The sequence below is a fragment of the Muscardinus avellanarius genome (genome assembly GCF_963383645.1).
Source record: "Muscardinus avellanarius genome assembly, chromosome: X".
NCBI classification, from domain to species: domain Eukaryota; kingdom Metazoa; phylum Chordata; class Mammalia; order Rodentia; family Gliridae; genus Muscardinus; species Muscardinus avellanarius.
Window position 1 is genome coordinate 87562583 of NC_137792.1, and position 20550 is coordinate 87583132.

The 20550-nt window shown below is 37.9% G+C and overlaps 1 protein-coding gene across 1 annotated transcript in view; it reads right to left on the reverse strand.

Annotated features, from left to right (window-relative positions):
- The window catches only part of DOCK11 (dedicator of cytokinesis 11), a gene marked incomplete at both ends in the record, with an annotated part of 236379 nt that overhangs the window by 73990 nt on the left and 141839 nt on the right, over positions 1-20550 (reverse strand). Inside the window, 6 exons of the mRNA XM_080719505.1 lie at positions 159-242; positions 4636-4782; positions 6517-6588; positions 7788-7913; positions 7986-8055; positions 10200-10318. Of these exons, the coding sequence (XP_080575631.1) occupies positions 159-242; positions 4636-4782; positions 6517-6588; positions 7788-7913; positions 7986-8055; positions 10200-10318 (618 nt within the window). The remainder of the gene's footprint in view (positions 1-158; positions 243-4635; positions 4783-6516; positions 6589-7787; positions 7914-7985; positions 8056-10199; positions 10319-20550) is intronic.

The following is a 20550-nucleotide window of genomic DNA, read 5'->3' on the forward strand; positions in this document are numbered from 1 at the left end:
CCCCCCAAAACACTATCCAATCTTCCCTGCTTTGAAGTACATCGATACTCAAACTAAGTACAAATAGCATTTCCAAATCCTCAAGATGAGAGAAAGTGTTGCCACAGTCTCATGTTCTACTGTCTGGCATCTATTACAATTACATCCCTATAACTTACCTTAGGATCTTTGGGGCTGAATCCAGATATATAATCATTTATCAAATTGAAAACAAATCCCCTGTCCATTAGTGTCAAACAGCGCTACAGAAACCAGAACAAAACAAATTGTTACTTATATAATTCTAAAAGTCTATCAAGTATAACTTTTAAAAATTACAAACATTATTTTATACTAAGGCAATGGCATTTTCATTTTTATAGGTAATAGAATAATAGCTGTCAATACTCCAGGTGACCTTAAAGAAAAAGATAAAGGGCAAAGGGACTTATTATTGGAACTGAGACTTAAAGACCTCAGATGCATAATTTACAAAAAATATATAGTACATATATACTAATGCACACACACATGGATATCCATATTTTTAATTGTTCAGCTGCACTATTCTTTTTGTAGTACTGGGGACTGAATCCATAGGCAGTCTACTGATGAGCTGTACCTCATGCCTTTTTTATCTTTTATTTTGAGACAAGTTCTTACCAAGATATCACACTGGCCTCTAACCTCCAATCCTCCTATTTCAGCCTCCCAAGTACTTGAGATTAGAAGCCTGAGCCACCACACCTGATCTGACTCGTTTTTGTCAACTCTCAAAGCCCAAAGCGAAGCATAGGTGGTGATCAGTAAGCTTGAAGAAAAGGAAAGATTTTATGTCTTATGAAGTTTGGTGTATTCAAACACTCCTCTGTGATAGCCCTAAGGGACATTCCTGTTGGACCTAATTATGTCGCCTTCCAGTCCAAAAGCTTGCAATTAAACATTTCCTATGACCTCTGGTATAAGTTCAAATTCCTTAACTTGACATTCAAGGACATTCTCAGTCTTGTTCTAACTTCTGCACCTTTATTTTCCAATAGAACTCAACTTACTGTCCTCTCACAATACAACTGTATTGCTGGCCTAGCAACTCTGTCATTGCTTCTAGTTCATCCTGTCCATTCTTTTTTTTTGGTGGGGGGGACTGGTGATTGAACCCAGGGGCAGTTTACTTCTGCGCTGAACCCTATCCCTACCTACCTTCCTTCCTTCCTTTTTTGTGGCAATGGGATTGAACCCAGAGACATACTAACTCAAAGCTAAACCCCAGCCCTATTTTTTTTTTTTTTTTGCGGTACTGGGGATGGAACCCAGGAGCATTCCACCTCCAAGGTTAACCCCCAGTCCTATTTTTTATTCTTTATTTTGAAATAGGGTCTCACTGATTTGCAAAGGGCCTAAGTAGATGAGGCTGACCACAAATCGCAATCCTCCTGTCTCAGCCTCCCAAATGCTAGGATTACAAGTGTGCACCACCATTCCCAGCTCCAGCCCTATTTTTTTTTTAAATTCTTCTTTATAAAATAGGGTTTCACTAAGTTGCAGAGGGCCTCACTTAGTAGCTGAGGCTGGCTGAAAACCTGTGATCCTCCTGTCTCTGACTCTCAAGTACTGGGATTACAAGCATGCTCCAATATGTCCGACTTCTATTTTATTTCTTATTTTGAAACAGATTCTTACTAAGTTGCTGAGGGTCTTACTAAATTGCTGAGGCTAATTTCAAACCTGTGATCCTCCTATTTCAGCCTCCCAACTACTAGAATTATAGGTATGTGCCACCAAGACTGGCTTATCCAGTCCATTCTTTAGGATTTCATAGAGTACCATCCTTCTAAACCTGGTTCACAAAGACTTTCTCATATAGATAGGACAATAAGAACTAACCCTTTTTATATTTTCCAGAGTGCCTACAATATGCCTGCAAAATAAAAAGAGCTCAATACTTGATTATTAACCCTGCATGTACCTCATATCTTATCCTCCCTTTTTACTTTCTCTGTCACTGCCTAGGGTCAGACCCTTGTCACCTCTCACTTAGATTACTGAGCTAGACATATGTTCATTTATTCATGTGCCCAGTAAACATGTTTGAGACAATTTATTATGTTCTAGAGACATATACAATCGAATAAGATATGTTCCTTACTTCTGCCCAATGGTAAAGACAAATAATTAAAATGTAGCAAGTCATCAATCATTGTGGTACACACCTGTAATCCCATTACTTGGGAGGTGGAGACAGGAGCATTACAGGTTTGAAGCTAGCCTCAGCAACTTAGCAAGACCCTCAGCAACCTAGTGAGACCCTGTTGCAAAACAAAAATAAAAAGTCCTAGGGGTATAGCTCAGAGGTAGAATGCCTCTGGGTTCAATCCTTAGTACAAAATATATGCAAAAAGTAAATAAGTAGTGCCATAAAAATCTGTAAAGGATGGTGAGCTGAAAGGATGACCAGTGCTCCATGGGAAAGTCAGGGAAGAGCTGAGTCTAAAAGCTGAACTCAGTCTGACAGGCAATGGATCTTCTAGTTTGTTGCCCTGAATCTTGTCTTTTCCTCACTTCATCTATCATACCAGCAATAAAAGTTACAATAAAAGTTACAAGTACCACCACACCTGTCTCCATCTTAAATTCACAGCATAATACCTTTTTCTCTTGTCCCTGAACAGGCATATCCCATCCACCTGCAACACCCTCAACTCTTTGAGAACTCTGACTGACATTGCTTGTCTCTATTCACACTGCCTGGTCATAATCCCTCACTTTCATTCTTCCATAGTATTTGGTTTGTATTTTGAATACAGATTTGAATGTGACCACAGAGATAGCTTTTCACATCTCTGTATTGCCACATAGAAGATAAACGAATGTTTGTTGACTTGAACTAAACAAATATCGCTATTAAACCAATAACATTCTGCTCCCTTCATATACTAACCTCTAAGGAAGAAACGAAACATTTTACATTTCAGGAAATCTCTTTATTTAACTTTAAAAATACATGTAGATGTTTACTTCTTTGTGGTGTGGGGGATCAAATCCAGCGTTTCACAACTGAACTGCATCTTTAGCCCAGATACCCACTTATAATACACAATAAGCTTATGCAATGGTGTTAAAACTTTATTTTAAGTCTGGAAAAGGGAATTATTTTGTAGAACATCATACTCTGAGCCAGGCATGGCACTACATGCCTATAGTCCTGGTTCATGGGAAGGCTAAGGCAGAAGGATTGCTTGAGCCCAGGAGTTCAAATCCAACCTGGGCATTAGAGTAAGATCCCATATGAAAAGAAAAGAAAAGAAGAAAATCATGCTTTGGAGATCTGAAATCTAGCAATTAATTTTTTAATTAAAAAAAGAGGGAGTGAGGCATGGAAGCAAACACCTGTAATTCCTATACTTGGGAGACTGACATAGGAGGGTTGTAGGTTCACAGCCAGCCTCAGCAACTTAGCAAGATCCTGTTCAAAATAAAAAATAAAATAGGGCTGTGCATGTAGCTCAGAGATAAAAATCCCTGGGTTCAGTCTCCAGGACCCCCTACACACAGGTATTTTAAACGGTAAAACTGCTTGGACGGATTTTTGATCGTGAAGCTCTTAATAGTATGTCAATACATGATGAAGAACTATGAGGAAAAGGGAAGTAGGAAGGATCAAGTAAAAACTAAATGTATTAAAATACATACTTGTCCTCTGCAACAAACCAAATATTTTACCCAACTTATAAAAGTTACATTCTAGCACTACATAACCATTGTAAATAAGCTATTTTTCATAAATATAGGATTTCTGTTATCTCTTAAAAATAACCTCATTGACCAAAGCTAACAATTTTTGTTTACATGTATTAGCAACCTGTAAACTATGGTTACATCACCAAATAGGTTGCTTTAGTTCAAAAGTTGCAAACTCAAAAGCCACAGGCACAGGGGTCAAGGGTACAGTAAGAAGTGGTGGGGACTGTGGTAACCTAGGAAGTATATGCTCCATCTAAAAGCACTGGAATTCAAGTATGTCTGAAAACATCTTGTGGAATTAGCAAAACCTATTTTAAGGTTAATTCACCAGTGTGGGACCCTAGTTTAATGAATTAAGCCTTTCCATGGGTAGAGGACAAACATTAATTCAGTCAAAGGAGTTACTCCAACAACCTTATAAAGACACTGAGTATGCTCAAGCTAGGGAGTATTAGGGATACCAGAGGGACTCCAGTCTGAATGTATGCCATTTTCAATATGGTCCACATAAAAAAAGTAAATTAAAGCCGGGTGTAGTGGCACACACTTGTAATCCCAGCATTCGGGAGGCTGAGACTGGAGGATCGCAGTTTGTGGACAGCCCAGCTACTTACTGAGGCCCTTTGCAACTCAGTGAGAAGAGTTCCTCTTTACCCACATCCTCACCAGAATTTGTTGTTATTTGCCTTCTTTATGCTTGCCACTCTGATTGGGGTTAGATGGAATCTCAGCATAGTTTTGATTTGCATGTCTCTGATTAGGCTAATGATGTTGAACATCTTTTCATGTATCTATTGACAATTTGTATCTCTTGTGAAGTGTCTATTCAATTCAGTTGCCCATTTTTTGATTGGATCATAATCCTTTGACTTTTAAGGATCCTACCAGTGTATGTTCTGGCTGCTTTCAACTCACCTTCAGGAAGCTGGCCAAACTGTAATTCACATTTCTGGACTCATCGGGAATCTCCGCATAGCGAATAGTCACATGGGGAATTATGGCAAGCAGCAGTGAATGTAGGATGTGGTGGTATGCCTCAGGAAATCTCTGGCTTCTGGGAAGCTTAAGTTAAATTGGAAGAGGAAAAAGAATTGCAACTGTCATTTATATGCTGAAGCACATTCTGTATATAAGAATGTAAATTAAAGTATAACTTTTCTTCCAATTCAAAAAATGACATCACTAGTTTACTATATATTTTCCTTTAAATCCTTACAGAAACTGTCTGGCCCCCTAATAACAAAGCTCAGTGCAATTTTCAGTAAGAATAGGGCATTATGACCTAACTTTGGAACATTATCTTCCCAAGATACAGGCACATTCCAGATTTTTAAAATGTTATTGGGCATGGTACTCAGGGGCATTCTACCTCTGAGCTACATCCCCTGGCCCTATTTTATTCTTTTATTTTGAAATAGGATCTCACTAAGTTGCTAAGGCTGTCCATGAACCTGTGAACCTCCTGTCTCAGCCTCCCAAGTATTAGGATTACAGGCATTCACTACCACACCCAGCTTCACATCCCAGTTTATTCCATTTTCTCCTGACATTAAATTCATTCATGAGATAAATATGTTTTCCTTCAAGCCTTAGCTTTATGATTACTGTAATTAAGGAAATTTCTTTGTACAGGTTGAGCATCCCTAATCCAAAAATCTGACGTCTTAAATTTGTAACTTTTTGAGCATTGACAAGATATCAAAGTGGAAAATTCCACACCTGACATTAAGTTGTAGGTCAAAGGCAAAACACAGGTGAAAATACAAATTATTGCATTAAACTATGTTCAGACTATGTGTATATGGTATAACAAAACACACAAGTGTGTTCACACTTGGGTCTCATCTTCAGACTATCTCATTATGTAATCTGTAAATATTTCAAAATATGAAACACTCTGGGTCCCAAGCATTTCAGGTAATATATTCTAAATTGTACCTTTAAAACAACTTTTAAAAACAACTGAATGTATATACCATATTCCGGGAACACTTCTATTGCATAAAGGTATTTTTAACTTTGTATGCATCAAACCTTTCTAAGAGAAAAGCTATGTCTTGTTTTTCCAATTGAATCTTTTCAACATAGACATTGTGTGTGTGTGTGTGTGTGTGTGTGTGTGTGTGTGTGTGTTACTGAGGATTGAACCCAAAGGCATTGTACCTGAGTTACAGACCCAGCCTTGTTTTTTTCTTATTCTTAAACAGGGTCTCACTAAGGCTGGTCTTAAACCCATGATTCTTTTGTCTCAGACTCCCAAGTACTAGGATTACAAAGCAAGCACCACCATGCCTAGTTTTAACACAGAAATTTTTAAATTAAAAGACAAAGACAGCCGGGCGTGGTGGCGCACGCTTGTAATCCCCACGCATGGGAGGCAGAGACAGGAGGATCGTGCAGGTTCGAAGCCAGGCGCACGCGCTGGCTTAGGAGACCCTGTTTCCAAATAAAAAAATGTAAAAATAGGTCTGGGGCTTCCAGGAACCCCAGTACCACCAAAAAAAAAAAAAAAAAGACAAAGACAAAGCTTCAAAAGTAATGAGTTTTGTGTGTTAAATAATTATAGGAAAGAATCTATGTGGAAAATGTGTACAGAATTGACTGCAGACTACATCAATCATGAAACCTCAGATTTAAGTAATATATCCATCATTTTTTAAGCAATGTTGAAAAGTCAAAGGAATAGAAAGGCTAAAAATCCTTTAATATAAAAAAGAATCTGCATATCATTGTTATCTATATGATTAACTTTTTTCTGTTACATTGTTCTTATAAATAAAAATTAAGCCTACTTACCTTAATTTTATTCTCTTCCAACAAGTATGTGGCCATTGACTTTGCAATTATTTCGAAGAAAAACCATGAGTACTAAAATTTAAAAAAGAACTTTAACATTTATCCAAATCCTTGAAGCTGAGCAAAGTTTGAGAAAGCAATATGAATCTTGTCTCTGAACTTTACTAACATTTTCAAGTGATTCCAATTCACTAATAAAGTCTCACAGGGAAATTTCCAAGTATTTTAGCAAAAAGGTACTATTGTACCTCCAAGCTAACTTGTGATATGCCAGGGGGCCACTGGGAACATTTGTCCCAGTGGGGAGGGGTGCTTTTTCTCTGACATTGTTTAGAATTGCCCACACCTGGAGATAAGACTAAACCAAACCTTTATTCTGTTATTACTTTTAAAATCTGTGCAGAAAATAAATCTTATGGGAGGTACTGAGAATAAATTTGACCAAATTATATTATGTGCATGCACGAATTTGTAATGACAAATCTCACTATTATAGATAAAAATATACCGATAAAAATGTCCAAATAAAAATGAATCTTATTACAGCCTGCACTCAGTGAGGGTACTCAGCCTTAACCTTAATTTATATAGGTCACTGACACCTCCTGTGTGGCCTGTTTTGTATTTGTCTATATTATGTAATTTAAAGGGTAGGGAATGGCCTCAAGTAGCTATAACCCAAGATACTGAAAGTTCTACCAGTAATAAAAGAAATAAAATAATGACACGGCTACCAGTTACTGAGTACCTACCACATGCAAATATTTATGTTGTAAATATATTACTTATAGCTGGGTGTGGTGGTGCACACCTGAAATCCCAGTGCTTGGATGGCTGAGACAGAAGGATTGAAGGTTCAAGGATAGCCTCAGCAAATTAGCCAGATACTGTTTCAAAAAATATATAAATAGAACTGAAGGTATCGCTCAAGGTAGGGTGCTCCTAGGTTCAATTCTTGGTACCACAAAAAGTACATTATGTATAACTTAGAAATTAAAAATTGGAGGCTCAGAGATGCTAAATAATTTGCCCTAGGTCTCAGAACTATATTGTTATGGATATAGGATTCTAACCCTGATCTACCTGATCCAAAGTTTGTCCTACTATGTATTTGATTGATGGTAGGGTGTGGATACAAAAGAAGAATAGGCTCTGTGGAGGACTTCAAGAAAGGGCAAAAGTGCAATGATGGGGAGAGGGAGAATCAAGTGAGATGATGAAAACTGAAACTGAAGTGGGAAGGAACCAACAAGCGTGCCCTGTGCCCTTACCTTCAGCAATTTATTTATTGCTAAGAAATCTGCAGACTGTTTCAATATTGCGATCATTGTAGTAGCCAGGGTTTCATGTATCAGCTGGGTCTGAAGAGCACTGGGTTTCTCAGGTCGGAAGCTATACTACAAAGACAATGAACCATAAGGCAAAACTGTCCCATTGAACAAATAACTCAGCAAAAGAGCTCCACAAACCTTGATGAAGGATCTTAGATAACTATCCAAGCCTTCTTCGTGGCACTTTGATACAATATGCAAGAGAACCCTGAAACGACATTCACAAAAACTAGTAATTAATGACTGCAGTGTGATCATTAAATAAGTTCATAAAGCGTAACCCTACAGGGATCAAATCCTGCCTGAACAATTAAAAGTGAAAAGAATACAAAAAAGATGATGGTTTTAGAAGCCCAACAGAGATTTCAGTATCTGTCATACTCAAGGTATTGTCATATTGATTTCCTGGTTCAAAAGAAAGATACTTGACTTTGGCAGCCCAGATGTTTCATCTCCTTTCTAACTCTATGTATGCATTTGAAGTATTGCCATAGCCACTACGTAGTAAAAGACCTAAAGTACAGTAAATACTGAATTGCTCTCTAGTGAGAATAAAATGAAACAGATAGAACGAGAAAATGAAAAAACATATCACTGGAGGGGAAAACAGACAAGGCAGGTATTATATTATGAACTAAAATTGGAGGTAAATATAACATTCATAGGAAGATTTAAAAGGAAGAGACTAGCAGTGGTTCTCAAACTTGGGAATGCATCAGAATCCCCTGGAGGCCTTGCTAACAATTGCTTGGCCTCTCTCCCAGCATTTGATTTTTGGGTCTCAGGTGAAGTTCAATAATTAGTATTTTCAGTAAGTTCACAGGTGATACTTGAAAGGTGTGGTCTCAGCAGTACATTTTGAGAACCACTGACTATCCCCATCACATAGATAAACAACATGAGCAGAGGCAGCAAAGCCAAACGTATCCATTGCTGGGCTCACACATTTTTAAGTCTTTCATTTTAATTTCAAAATTCACATGCATTGTTGCATTCTACTCTAAATTGTATCTTTGCATTCATATAAAAACAGTCCCGCCGAGCATGGTGGCGCACAGTTGTAATCCCCGCGCTTGGGAGGCTGAGACAGGAGGATCTCACAGGTTCAAAGCCAGCCTCAGCTACTTAGTGAGGCTCTCAGCAACTTAGTGAGACCCTGTTTCCAAACAAAGTATAAAAAAGGTCTGGGAGTATAGCCCGGAGGTAGAAAGCCCCTGGGTTCCACCTCCAGCACCACCAAAAATAAATAAATAAATAAATAAATAAATAAATAATAGTCCCTTATTCTTTCAAGCAAAAAAAAAATGATGGTTTAGCACCTCATTCTGTAGGACAAGATACACTAGCCCTGTGTGGCTATTTCAATTGATTGAAACTAAAACTAAATACAATTAAAAATCAAGCTCCTCAGCTGAATTAGCCACAGTTCAAATGTTTAATAGCCACATATGGCTACTACACTGGACAGCGTAAGTGTAGAATATTTACATCATTACAGAAAGTGCAAATAAAATTTATTTATGTCTTCTGAAATATATAAAGCAGCTATTAATGGACATGAAGGGAGAAATAAAAATAAATACAATAATAGCAAGGTACTTCAATATCTCAATTTTTTGTGGTACTGCGGTTGGAACCAGGGGCATTCTACCTCTGAGCTACACCTCCACCCCTATTTTTAATCTTTATTTTTAAACAGGGTCTCACTGAGTTGCAGAGGGCCTCACTAAGTAGCCGAGGCTGTCCTTGAAGCATGATACTCCTGCCTCAGCCTCCCGATTGCTGGGATTATAAGCATGTGCCACCACACCCAACTAGTTAATATCTCAATTTTACCAATGGATCAATTAACCAAAGAGAAAATAAAGAAATATCGAACCTGAGCTACACATAGACCAAATGGCTCTAATATATAGAGAATATTCCATCTAAGAGTTGCAAATAGGCATTCTTCTCATGTGCATATGGAATATTCTCCAGGATATATCAGATTATAGGCCATAAATCAAGTCTTAACAAATGGAATTAGATTTAAATCATTATTGGGTATCATTTTCAACCACAATGGTCTGAAATTAGTGATTAGTAACAGGAGAAATTTAGGAAAATTCCTAACTGTGAAAATTTAAAAATACAAGAGAATTAAACAACATGCTCCTGACAAATCAAAGAGAAACTCAAAAGAGAAAAGACATCTTCAGACAAGTAAGAGTGCAAATAAAACACAGTAAACCCGATGGAGTGCAACAAAAGCAGCTCTAAGAAGAAAGTTTAGAACAATGAATGTCACCATTTAAAAAGAAGACAGGTCTCAAGTGGATAGCTTCTATGTGTTGTAACACTAAAACTCACATGGTGCAGTTGATGGGAACATCATCTTCATGGGTCATATTTGTGAGAACTCGGAAGAGTTGCATAAGAATTACCGGTAGAAACTGTATCATGACTTGGATCTCCATGGCATGCAAACACTAAAATAAGTCATTATTAGTTATGAAAACAAACATAAATATGATATAGTTTGCAAATGTAAAAACAACAACAAAAAACAAGTGATGAGAGCTCTACTGACTAGAATTTAAATTCATTTAAATATGAGCTTCCTGGTGGGGCGTGGTGGTACATGCTTGTAATCCCAGCATTCAGGAGGCAGAGACCAGAGGATTGCTGTTAGAGGATAGCCTTAGCTACTTAGCAAGGCCCTTCGCAACTCAGTGAGGCCCTGTTTTAAAAATAAAAAGACTAAAATATATAGGGCTGAGGGTGCAGCTTGGAGGTACAATGCCCCTGGGTTCCATCCCTGGTACCACAAATATATATCTATATATTTATCTATATATATCTATATATATCTATATCTATATATCTATATATCTATATATCTATCAATATATATATATTGAGAGAGAGAGAGAGAGAGAGAGAGAGAGAGAGAGAGAGAGAGAGAGAGAGAGCGCGAGCGCGAGCGCTTCCTGAATCTGGAGACTTTGTTTGGTTAAGTACTTAATCCACACCTCTAGTTTTTGCTGTTCAGGTTTTGTTCATTTATTTAATACTAAGTGCTTAACTGAAAATATTGCAATTGGATTTTGAAAAAAGACAACTACCTCTTGGGTAAAGCAACCCTGAATAGCAGATGGCTGGGGACAGATGTGTTTGGAAAACCTAGAGACATGCCCACCAGCCCGTAGCATTCTGTATGTTTTATAGAGGAATAGCCTCTGGCTATTATCTTGAGAGGTGGGGTTCAGTAAAGAATGCTACTGGGTATAATTGGGTTTATACCAGCATCATCTACAAAACCAAGGTAGTTTTTCATTCTAACATCCTCATAATACATTTCTTCAAACTGCTAACAATTTGTCTTTAATAGATGTGTTACAAACATCAAAATAAGAAAAATGTGTGCATATATGCATAGGAATGTTACAAATAGTAAAATCTGTTAAGTTTGTTATGTTTACCCTGTCCCAACATTCACTCACTCATTCAATCAACCAAACAACACCCCTCCAAAAAAGAAAAGAAATTAGACTTCAGTGAGCACCTTCTATATCGATTCAATGTGTAATGCTACTTACGGGAAATACAGAGATGGACAAGCCACATTTTTGTACTTACGGAACTTGTCTCTTCTTCACACTCTCCCTTACACTTCCTATCTTTCCAGTCATATTCTCCCTTCCCTTTTGTAGAACACTGCCATCTGTATTCAAATCTTCAGTCTCACTCTTTCCCCACTTCTTGTTTTTGCACTACTGGGGTTCCCACAGCACCACCCATGCTAACAAGTGCTCTACCTCTAAGCGATATACCCAGCCCTGTATCCAAATTGTCTCATTTTGACCTCCTAGACAGCTCCTCGCCAATCTGATCTACTGGGCATGATAGCGACCTCTGTGAGCAGGAGATGGATCTTTTAAAGTTTTCCTTCCTGCTGTGATTGCCCCTTTTCAGGATCCTCTATAGCCAAAATGCTCTTAATATTTTTCTAGTAGCTTCTCTTTACTCCCAGTGCATCCAGTTGTCATTTCCAACTAATCATCCTCAAGCGCTGGTTACATGACATTTCCTCCTACCAAGCTTTTTTTTTTTTTTTGTAGTACTGAGGATGGGACTCAGGTGCATTTTACCTCTGAGCTACACCCCCAACCCTAATTTTTATGTTTTATTTTGAAACAGGGCCTCATTACGTTACAGAGGGCCTCACTAAGTAGCTGAGGCTGGCCGCAAACCAGCGATTCTCCTGTCTCAGCCTCTCAAGTACTGGGATTACAAGCCTGTGCCACCATGCCCAGTTATCTCCTGTGGAGATTTTTGATACCTCCTCATCACCATTACAGAATAGAACACAACCAGGAACCACACTGTTTCCCACAGGAAATATGGCAATATCTGAAAACATTTCTGATTGTCACAATTTGAGGAGATGATGACATATAGTGAGGAGAGGCCTATGATTTTTCAAACATCCTACAACGTACCCAACAGCCCCCATGACAGAGGACTGTCCCACCTGAAATGGCAATAGTGTCAAAGTTGAAAAGTCCTAACCTTGGGAATTAATTTCAAGTTACTTTTGATCTAGCCTACATTTTCAGCCCTGATACTCATCATCATTCTTTATCAGGCTAAACTATTTATCTTCATTGTTAGTTGACTATATCATAGCATTCCTACCTCTGTGCCTTTGTTTAGAGGTTTTAGCCAAATCCTAGCTACCCTCCCAATGCAAATTTAAACCTCTACTTCAGTGAGACCATTTATGTTTTCATTCAACAAAGACATACTGAAATTCTTCCAGTAGCCAAGAGCACAAGTGTGTGTGTGTATGTGTGTGTGTGTGCTGCACACACACACAATTAAAAAAATAAAGACATGGTTCCTACCATTAAGCAGATCACAGTCTACATGAAGTAAACATGGAGTAAATATATTGCACTACAAAAAGTATACAACAGTGGTATGTGCAAAATGCCCAGAGGAAGAGGGAACCAAGCTGCAAATGGATAGGGAAGGTCTGATAAGGCTTCCCAAAGGAGAATAGTTAAACAGTAAGTAGAACAAGCCAACTGCAGTGGCGCATGCCTGTAATTCCAGTACTTGGGAGACTGAGACAGGAGGATCACAGATTCATAGCCAGCCTCAGAACTTAGTGAGGCTCTCTGCAACTTAGTAAGATCCTATTTCAAAATTTAAAAACACCTGGGCATAGTGGTGCATACTTGTAATCACAGTACTTGGGAAGCCAAGACAGGAGGATCACAGGTTTAAGGACAGCCTCAACAACTTAGACTCTCAGCAACTGATACCCTGTTTCCAGACAAAAATGAAAAAGGACTAAGGGTGTATCTTGGAGGTAGAATGTTCCTAGATCCAAACCTTAGTACCAATAAAAGAAAAAAAAATAAAAAGGGCTGGGGGTATAACTAGGAGGTAGAATAACCCTTGGTTCAATCCCCAGTACCACAAAAAAGAAGAGAAAAAAGAAAGTAAATAAGGCAATTTAGCTGAGGGGGGATGGGAGGGAAGAAAAGTAAATTCTCTAATGTTTATGACATATATATTCACAAACATATTAAAGTCAATCACTAAGCTAAACATGAGAAGGAGGGAGGGGGAGGAAATAGGGTGGGAATTGGGGAAGGGCTAAATAAATGATGTGTGCATGTATGCCTCTACCATCTTCTACCCCGTTAAGATATATGACTACAATACACCAATAAAATAAAGAAAGTAGGATGATGCAAGGTAGAAAAGAGAGATGAATATCCCATGCAGAATGGATCTCTCACTATCACTACTGCTACTCTATAATTTATTCTCAACACAGCAGCCAAAGTGTTCTATTTAAAATGCAAATTAGATAATGCCAGCTTTGCCTTGCAAAAAAAAAAACAAGGCAAAATATGCCACCACAAACAAAGCTGTCAAAGGCCGGCCCTATGTACCTGTATTCCTCCTCTCTCTCGAAATTCATCTCCTAGCAGCCTCCCCTTCCTGTTTTCTGTGTTCCAGCTATGCTATCTTTTCCTTTTCACCTAATGTCATCTTCTTCTCATCAATTTTTTTTGTTTGTTTTTTTTTTAGTCTTTTTTTTATTTTATTGGTGCACTGTATTCATACATCATAGTGGGATACAAACTTTTGTAGACATACATGCACACATCGCCCAGTCAGCCCCCACCCGATCCCCACCCCATTCTCTCCCCATCCCTCCCTCCCATGCTTGGCTTAGTGGTTGACATCTAGTATTATAGCAATTTATCCAAAATTAAAAATGATAATCTCACATAACAGTTTCATTTGTCTGATACCAAGCTTTTGATGACTTAAAGATAACATTTCAATATTTCTTTTTGCTTTCTTTCTTACCAGAGAATATTTTTTTCTTTTTTTTAGGTGAAACTATCATATATTTATTTTTCAGAAAAAAATCTATCCTGATATGGAATATGGACTCTAGATACCCAAAACAATCTCGAAGCAAAAACAAAGCTAGAAGATGTATATTTTCTGATTTCAAACCATATAAAGCTACAATAATTGAAACAGTGTAGTACTGTTCTAAAGGCAGATATATAGACCATTGGAGTTAAATACAAGCCTAGAGCTAACTTCTTCCCTATATTGTCAAGTTATTTTTGACAAGGTTTCCACGAAGATTTGGTGGTGGAAATAATAATCTTTTAACTAAATATTGTTGAAAAATAATAATTACATGGAAAAGAATAAAATTGGACCCTTACCTAATCCCACATACAAGTATTAATTCAAACTAGATAAAAGACCTAAATATAAATCTTAAGACTATAAACTTTTAGGAGAAAATCTGGGTCATAAAACCTCACAACATTGAAATTGGCAGTGATTTCTTGGATATGATTTCAATGGCACAGGCAACAGAAGAATATACAAACTCCCTAAAAAATAAAAGAAAATATTGTATATCCAAAGACAATTTCAGCTTGAAATGTCTTTTCCTGAGATAGGTCTTCCCTGACACCACTCCCTATAATGACTCCTGGCCACATTAGAGCCCACTGACCTGTTCCATCTTCTATACAGCACGTTGCACCTAAAGTCATTCACTCATTTACAGTCCCTCTCTCCAACAGGAATAGGTATGTTGTCTGAATTGCTCCCAGTTACATTCTTCTTTTAAAAAAAGTTTATTGGTGCATTATATTCATACATCATATTGGGGTAAAAAAAAAACTTGTGTGGACATACATGTACACATCACCCATTAACTCCTACAAAATTCCCTCCCCATCCTTATTCCCTTGCTTGGCTTAGTGGTTGACTTTGATATGTTTCAGTACAGTGTGTATTTTAGAGATTTTCCTTCTTCCCCCATCCCATCCCCAGTTACATTCTTAGCACCCAGAAAAATGGCTTGTCTGTAGCAAGTGATCAGTAAATAGTGGGTGAGTGAGTAAGTAAATGAATAAAATGAGAAGTCAAAGGGTAAAATAAATATGGAAGTTCTGTAGTCTTTTATGGTTCTTCAGTTCACCAAACCCTCAGCACTTGTGCTCTGGATCACACATTTGATATTTAATCACACATGGGCTATTACTTGCATTACTGACACATTACCAGCATCAAGGAAAATCCTAACTACATAAGAAGAGCTCAACAAGCCTATGGTAAATGAATTGATGGAACAATGTCATCCATAGGGACAGTAGATAAGAAGGTTTGCTAGGAAGAACATAGGACTAGGAGTCAAGAGATATATGTCACAGCTTCATCTCAGCTCTGCTAACCAACTAACTTAAAGACTACAGGCAAGTCACCTCTCCTTGAGCTTCATTTTTCTCATCTGTAAAAATTCACTAAAATCCTTTTCAGCACCAAAATTTTATGAAAGAATTCAGCTGTTTTTAAAATTATACAGCATTTTACTCACTGCCACTAGAGGGCGAGTGGTCACATACAAATCAGAAATTCCACACCCTTAGGAAAACAATTTTGGCTGGGTTGTGGCATAAACTTGTAATCCCAGTACTTTGGAACCTGAGACAGGAGGACCACAGGTTTACAGCCAGCCTCATCAATATATAGCAAGACTTTCAACTGCCTAGAAAGAACGTGTTTCTAAATAAGAAACAAAATAGGGTTGGGGAAGTAGCTCAAAGGTAGAATGACCCTGGGTTCAATTGCCACTACTATATAAATAAATAAATAAATAAATAAATAAATAAAGCCGGGCATTGTGGCACACACACGCTTGTAATCCCAGAATTTGGGAGGCTGAGACTTCCGGGAAGATGGCGACCAAGAAAAGCAGGGCTTCATAGCCCCGCTAACAACCAATTTCCATTACCACAAAATCAGCGGCTTTCATAGCCAGAAAACACCATCACCAGAGAAACAAAAAAATCATCAGGCTCCAGAGAGGAGGGGGACTCAGAACGGAGCTCAGAGCCACAGAGGAGATATGCCGGCCTCACGCCTGAGGACGCGACAGCAGCACCTTACTGACAGTGGCAGTGGCGAATTCATTGGACGGCTATGGCTACAGACCAACGCACTCAGCAGCCCACCAGGCTCCAGAGAGGAGTGGCGGACAGTGAGCCGAAGGACTCAGAGCGGAGCTGAAAACCAGAGAAGAAATATACCAGCCTCATGGCCGAGGGCGTAGCAGCGGTGCCATATTGCCACCAGTGGCAGCGAATTCACCAAGTCCACTACAGCTCCATCTGCGTACTCAACAACAATGAGTCAAATTGCGGGCCCCAGAGGAGAAATCCCAGTACTGCACTCCCAGGGACTTGACCCAGTGGGGGAGTGGCGGTGACAGAGATATCACACCATAGGAGCACGCCCAACCTAGCACCCCCCCCATAGTCTAAAGCAGATTCTATCGACTCCCTGGGTCTGAGACTCTGTGATACAACACAGTACAGGAGTAGTGGGGACCGAGATACCACAGACTCGAGATCCAGACCAGCTTAAGTGAAGTCATAGTGACCTAGGGAAGAACCCAGAGAAGGCACAAACTTCTGAAATCATGGGAAAGAGGAATAACAATGGAGCAATGAATGCCCACAACCCCATAACATCAGAACCCGATAAAACAGAAATTCAGAGATTTCTAGAAGATGAAATCAGGAAAATAACTGTAGAAATAATAGAGGTGTTTCAAAAAGAATTCAGAGAGAGCCAAAAAGAGATAAAGGATGCAATTAATGAAGTAAAGGCCTCAATTCAAAGCACAAACAACCGATTAGACCACATGGAGAATAGAATCTCGCTCTTAGAAGATGATCAATCCAAAAATGAACACATGGTTTCTAATATAGAAAAAAATATCCGACAGCAGGAATCTGACATTGAAGAAATATGGGTCCATTTTAAGAATGCTAACCTAAGAATAATTGGAATAGAGGAGGGAAAAGAAGGTGAAACCAAAGGGATCAACAATCTCTTCAAAGAAGTAATAGCAGAAAATTTTCCAAACATAGAGCAAGAGGTCGATACACAAGTCCAGGAAACTTATAGAACTTCCTTTAGACAGGATCGGAGAAGAGGATCCCCATGCCACATAATTGTAAAAATGACCAATGTGGAAGCCAAGCAGAGAATCTTAAAGGCAACAAAAACAAAGGGCCAAGTGACATTCAGAGGCAAACCAATTAGAATCACTCCAGACCTCCCAAACCAAGTCATGAGAACCAGAAGGGCTTGGAGTAACATATTCCAAACTCTGAAAGAAAACAACTTCCAGCCAAAAATTTCCTACCCAGCAAAACTTTCTATCAAATTAGATGGGGAAATAAGAAGCTTCCATGACAAACAGAAACTGAAGGAATTTATGTCTTCAAAACCAGCGCTACAGAAAATACTCAAAGAGATTAACTACAAACAAGAAATAGGTAACACACACCAGAACCAGAGAAACAAGATTTTCCATCCAACAGACAACTAAGATTAGTTATCTGTGGAGATTCATTATTTGTTAGTCTTTTACCTATCTCTAAATTGTATTTTTTGCTTTTATTGTTAATTTTTAGGATTTCTAGTTGGAATATTAATATACCTTCAGATATAGCATTTGGAAATATTTTATCCCATTCTATCAGTAACTTTTAACTCTGTTTACATTGTCTTTGAATATACAATTTTTTTTTATTTTTTAGGGAGTTTGTTTACCCTTTTGTTGCCTGTGCCATTGAAATCATATCCAAGAAATCACTGCCAATTTCAATGTTGTGAGGTTTTATGACCCAGATTTTCTCCTAAAAGTTTATAGTCTTAAGATTTATATTTAGGTCTTTTATCTATTTTGAGGTAATATTTGTATATGGGATTAGGTAAGGGCCCAATTTTATTCTTTTTCATGTAATTATTATTTTTCAACAATATTTAGTTAAAAGATTATTATTTCCTCCACCAAATGTTCATGGAAACCTTGTCAAAAATAACTTGACAATATATGGAAGAATTTAGCTCTAGGCTTTTATTTAACTCCAATGTTTTATATATCTGCCTTTAGAACAGTACTACACTGTTTCAATTATTGTAGCTTTATATGATTTGAAATCAGAAAATATATATCCTCTAGCTTTGTTCTTTTTCGAGATCATTTTGGGTATCTAGAGTCCATATTCCATATTAGGATAGATTTTTTTCTGAAAAATAAATATATAAATATATGATAGTTTCACCTAAAAAAATAAAAAGAAGATAATATTCTCTGGTAAGAAAGAAAGCAAAAAGAAATATTGAAATATTATCTTTAAGTCATCAAAAGCTTGGTATCACACAAATGAAACTGTTATGTGAGATTATTATTTTTAATTTTGTATAAATTGCTATAATACTAGATGTCAACCACTAAGCCAAGCATGGGAAGGAGGGATGGGGAGGGAATGGGGTGGGGATCGGGTGGGGGCTGACTGGGTGATGTGTGCATGTATGTCTACAAAAGTTTTTTTGTATCCCACTATGATGTATGAATACAGTGCACCAATAAAAAAATTTAAAAAAGAAAATAATTTGGGAGGCTGAGACAGAAGGATTACAGTTCGTGGCCAGCCTCAGCTACTTAGGCCCTTTGCAACTCAGTGAGACCCTGCTTCAAAATAAAGAATAAAAAATAGGGCTGAGGGTGTAGCTTGGAGGTAGAATGCCCCTTATTACTATCCCTAGTACCGTAATACATAAATAAAAAAATGAATAGATAAATAAGAAAAGAAGAGAAAAGAAACATTTGAGTGTTTTTTTTTTTCATTTGAAGAATACCAGTATTCAAAAATGCTATTCTGTTTCATGCCAGTCAGTTAAAACTTCTACAAAACTTCCCCACTGGAATAAATGCCAATAATCTTAACAGACACAACATTCATACATGTATTTGGAGTCCTCCCAGTCAGTACCTCAGAACAGGATTTGGTAGCTACATGACTGTTATAAACAAGAACAATAGACACCATGTACTAATACTCTTCTCTCTTTTCCTCTTCCAATAGTATATTTTTACCTGATAGGCAAAATAGTACTTTAAAAACCAAAATGTAAGCTGGGTGTGGTGGTGCACACCTATAATCCCAGTACTTGGGAGACTAAGAGACTAAGACAGGAGGACCTCAGGTCCAAGGGAAACTTTGGCAATTTAGCTAGCCCTGTTTCCAAATAAAAAATAAACAGGGCAGTGGTATAACTAGAAGGTGGAGTTCTCCTGGATTCTATCCCTATTACAAAAAGCTAAATAAAAAAAATAAAAAATAAAGAGGGTTGGGACATAGGTTGGAGTTCATAGAATGCCCTTGGGTTCAATTTCAAAACAAAAAGACAATAAAGACGTTAATTATTTAAACTGGTAATATAGCACAGTGGTCAAGACCCTGGGTTTCATCCCCAGTAACACACACACACACACACACACACACACACACACACACACACACACAGCAAAGTCAAATCATGTCGCTCCATTGTTCAGAGCCCTGTAAGATTTTTTATCTCCTCCCCTGAAGTTGATTCAGACTCCTCATCAAGGCCTGAGGCCTTACACAATGAGCTCCCCAGCTACCTTTCCAAGGTAACATTGTACCTGCTGTTCCTAGCTCCCCCAGAAACCTACAAAGCTGGCATTCTTACTTCCTTTAGATCTCTGCTCAAATGTCATTTTATGAGGGATGACATCTCTGACCTCTTTACAACAAGAACCTCTTCTCATTCCTTCTTCTACTTCACTGTTTTGATTTTCTTAATAGCACTTAATTGAATATGATATGACATATGCACTTATCTATTTCTATATTATCTACTTCTATATTTATTATTCTCTCTCCACAAGAGATGAAACTCCTTCACAATAAGGGTGTTGTTTCTTATCTTCCCCATGCCAGATTATAGGAAGCATTCAGGAAAGAAGTGTGGCAGAATCATTACTAGCCAGTGGACACTACCTCATTTAAGCTTAATACTCATGCTATGAGATAGGGACTATTGTATCTCAATGTGACAGATGAAGAAACAAAGGCTCAGAGAGGTTAAATAACTTGGCCAGCGTCAATCATGAAGCTTGCAAGTGACATATTTGGGGCCTGAAGTAAGTTTATGATTCCAGAACCTACATATCTTATCTCTTACTGTGCTACCTCTCTGAGAGAAATGAACATATTTGTTTCCTAAGACTATTACTAAGCAATAGCATATGGCCAAATAGAAATCCTGTAGAGGCTGTGTT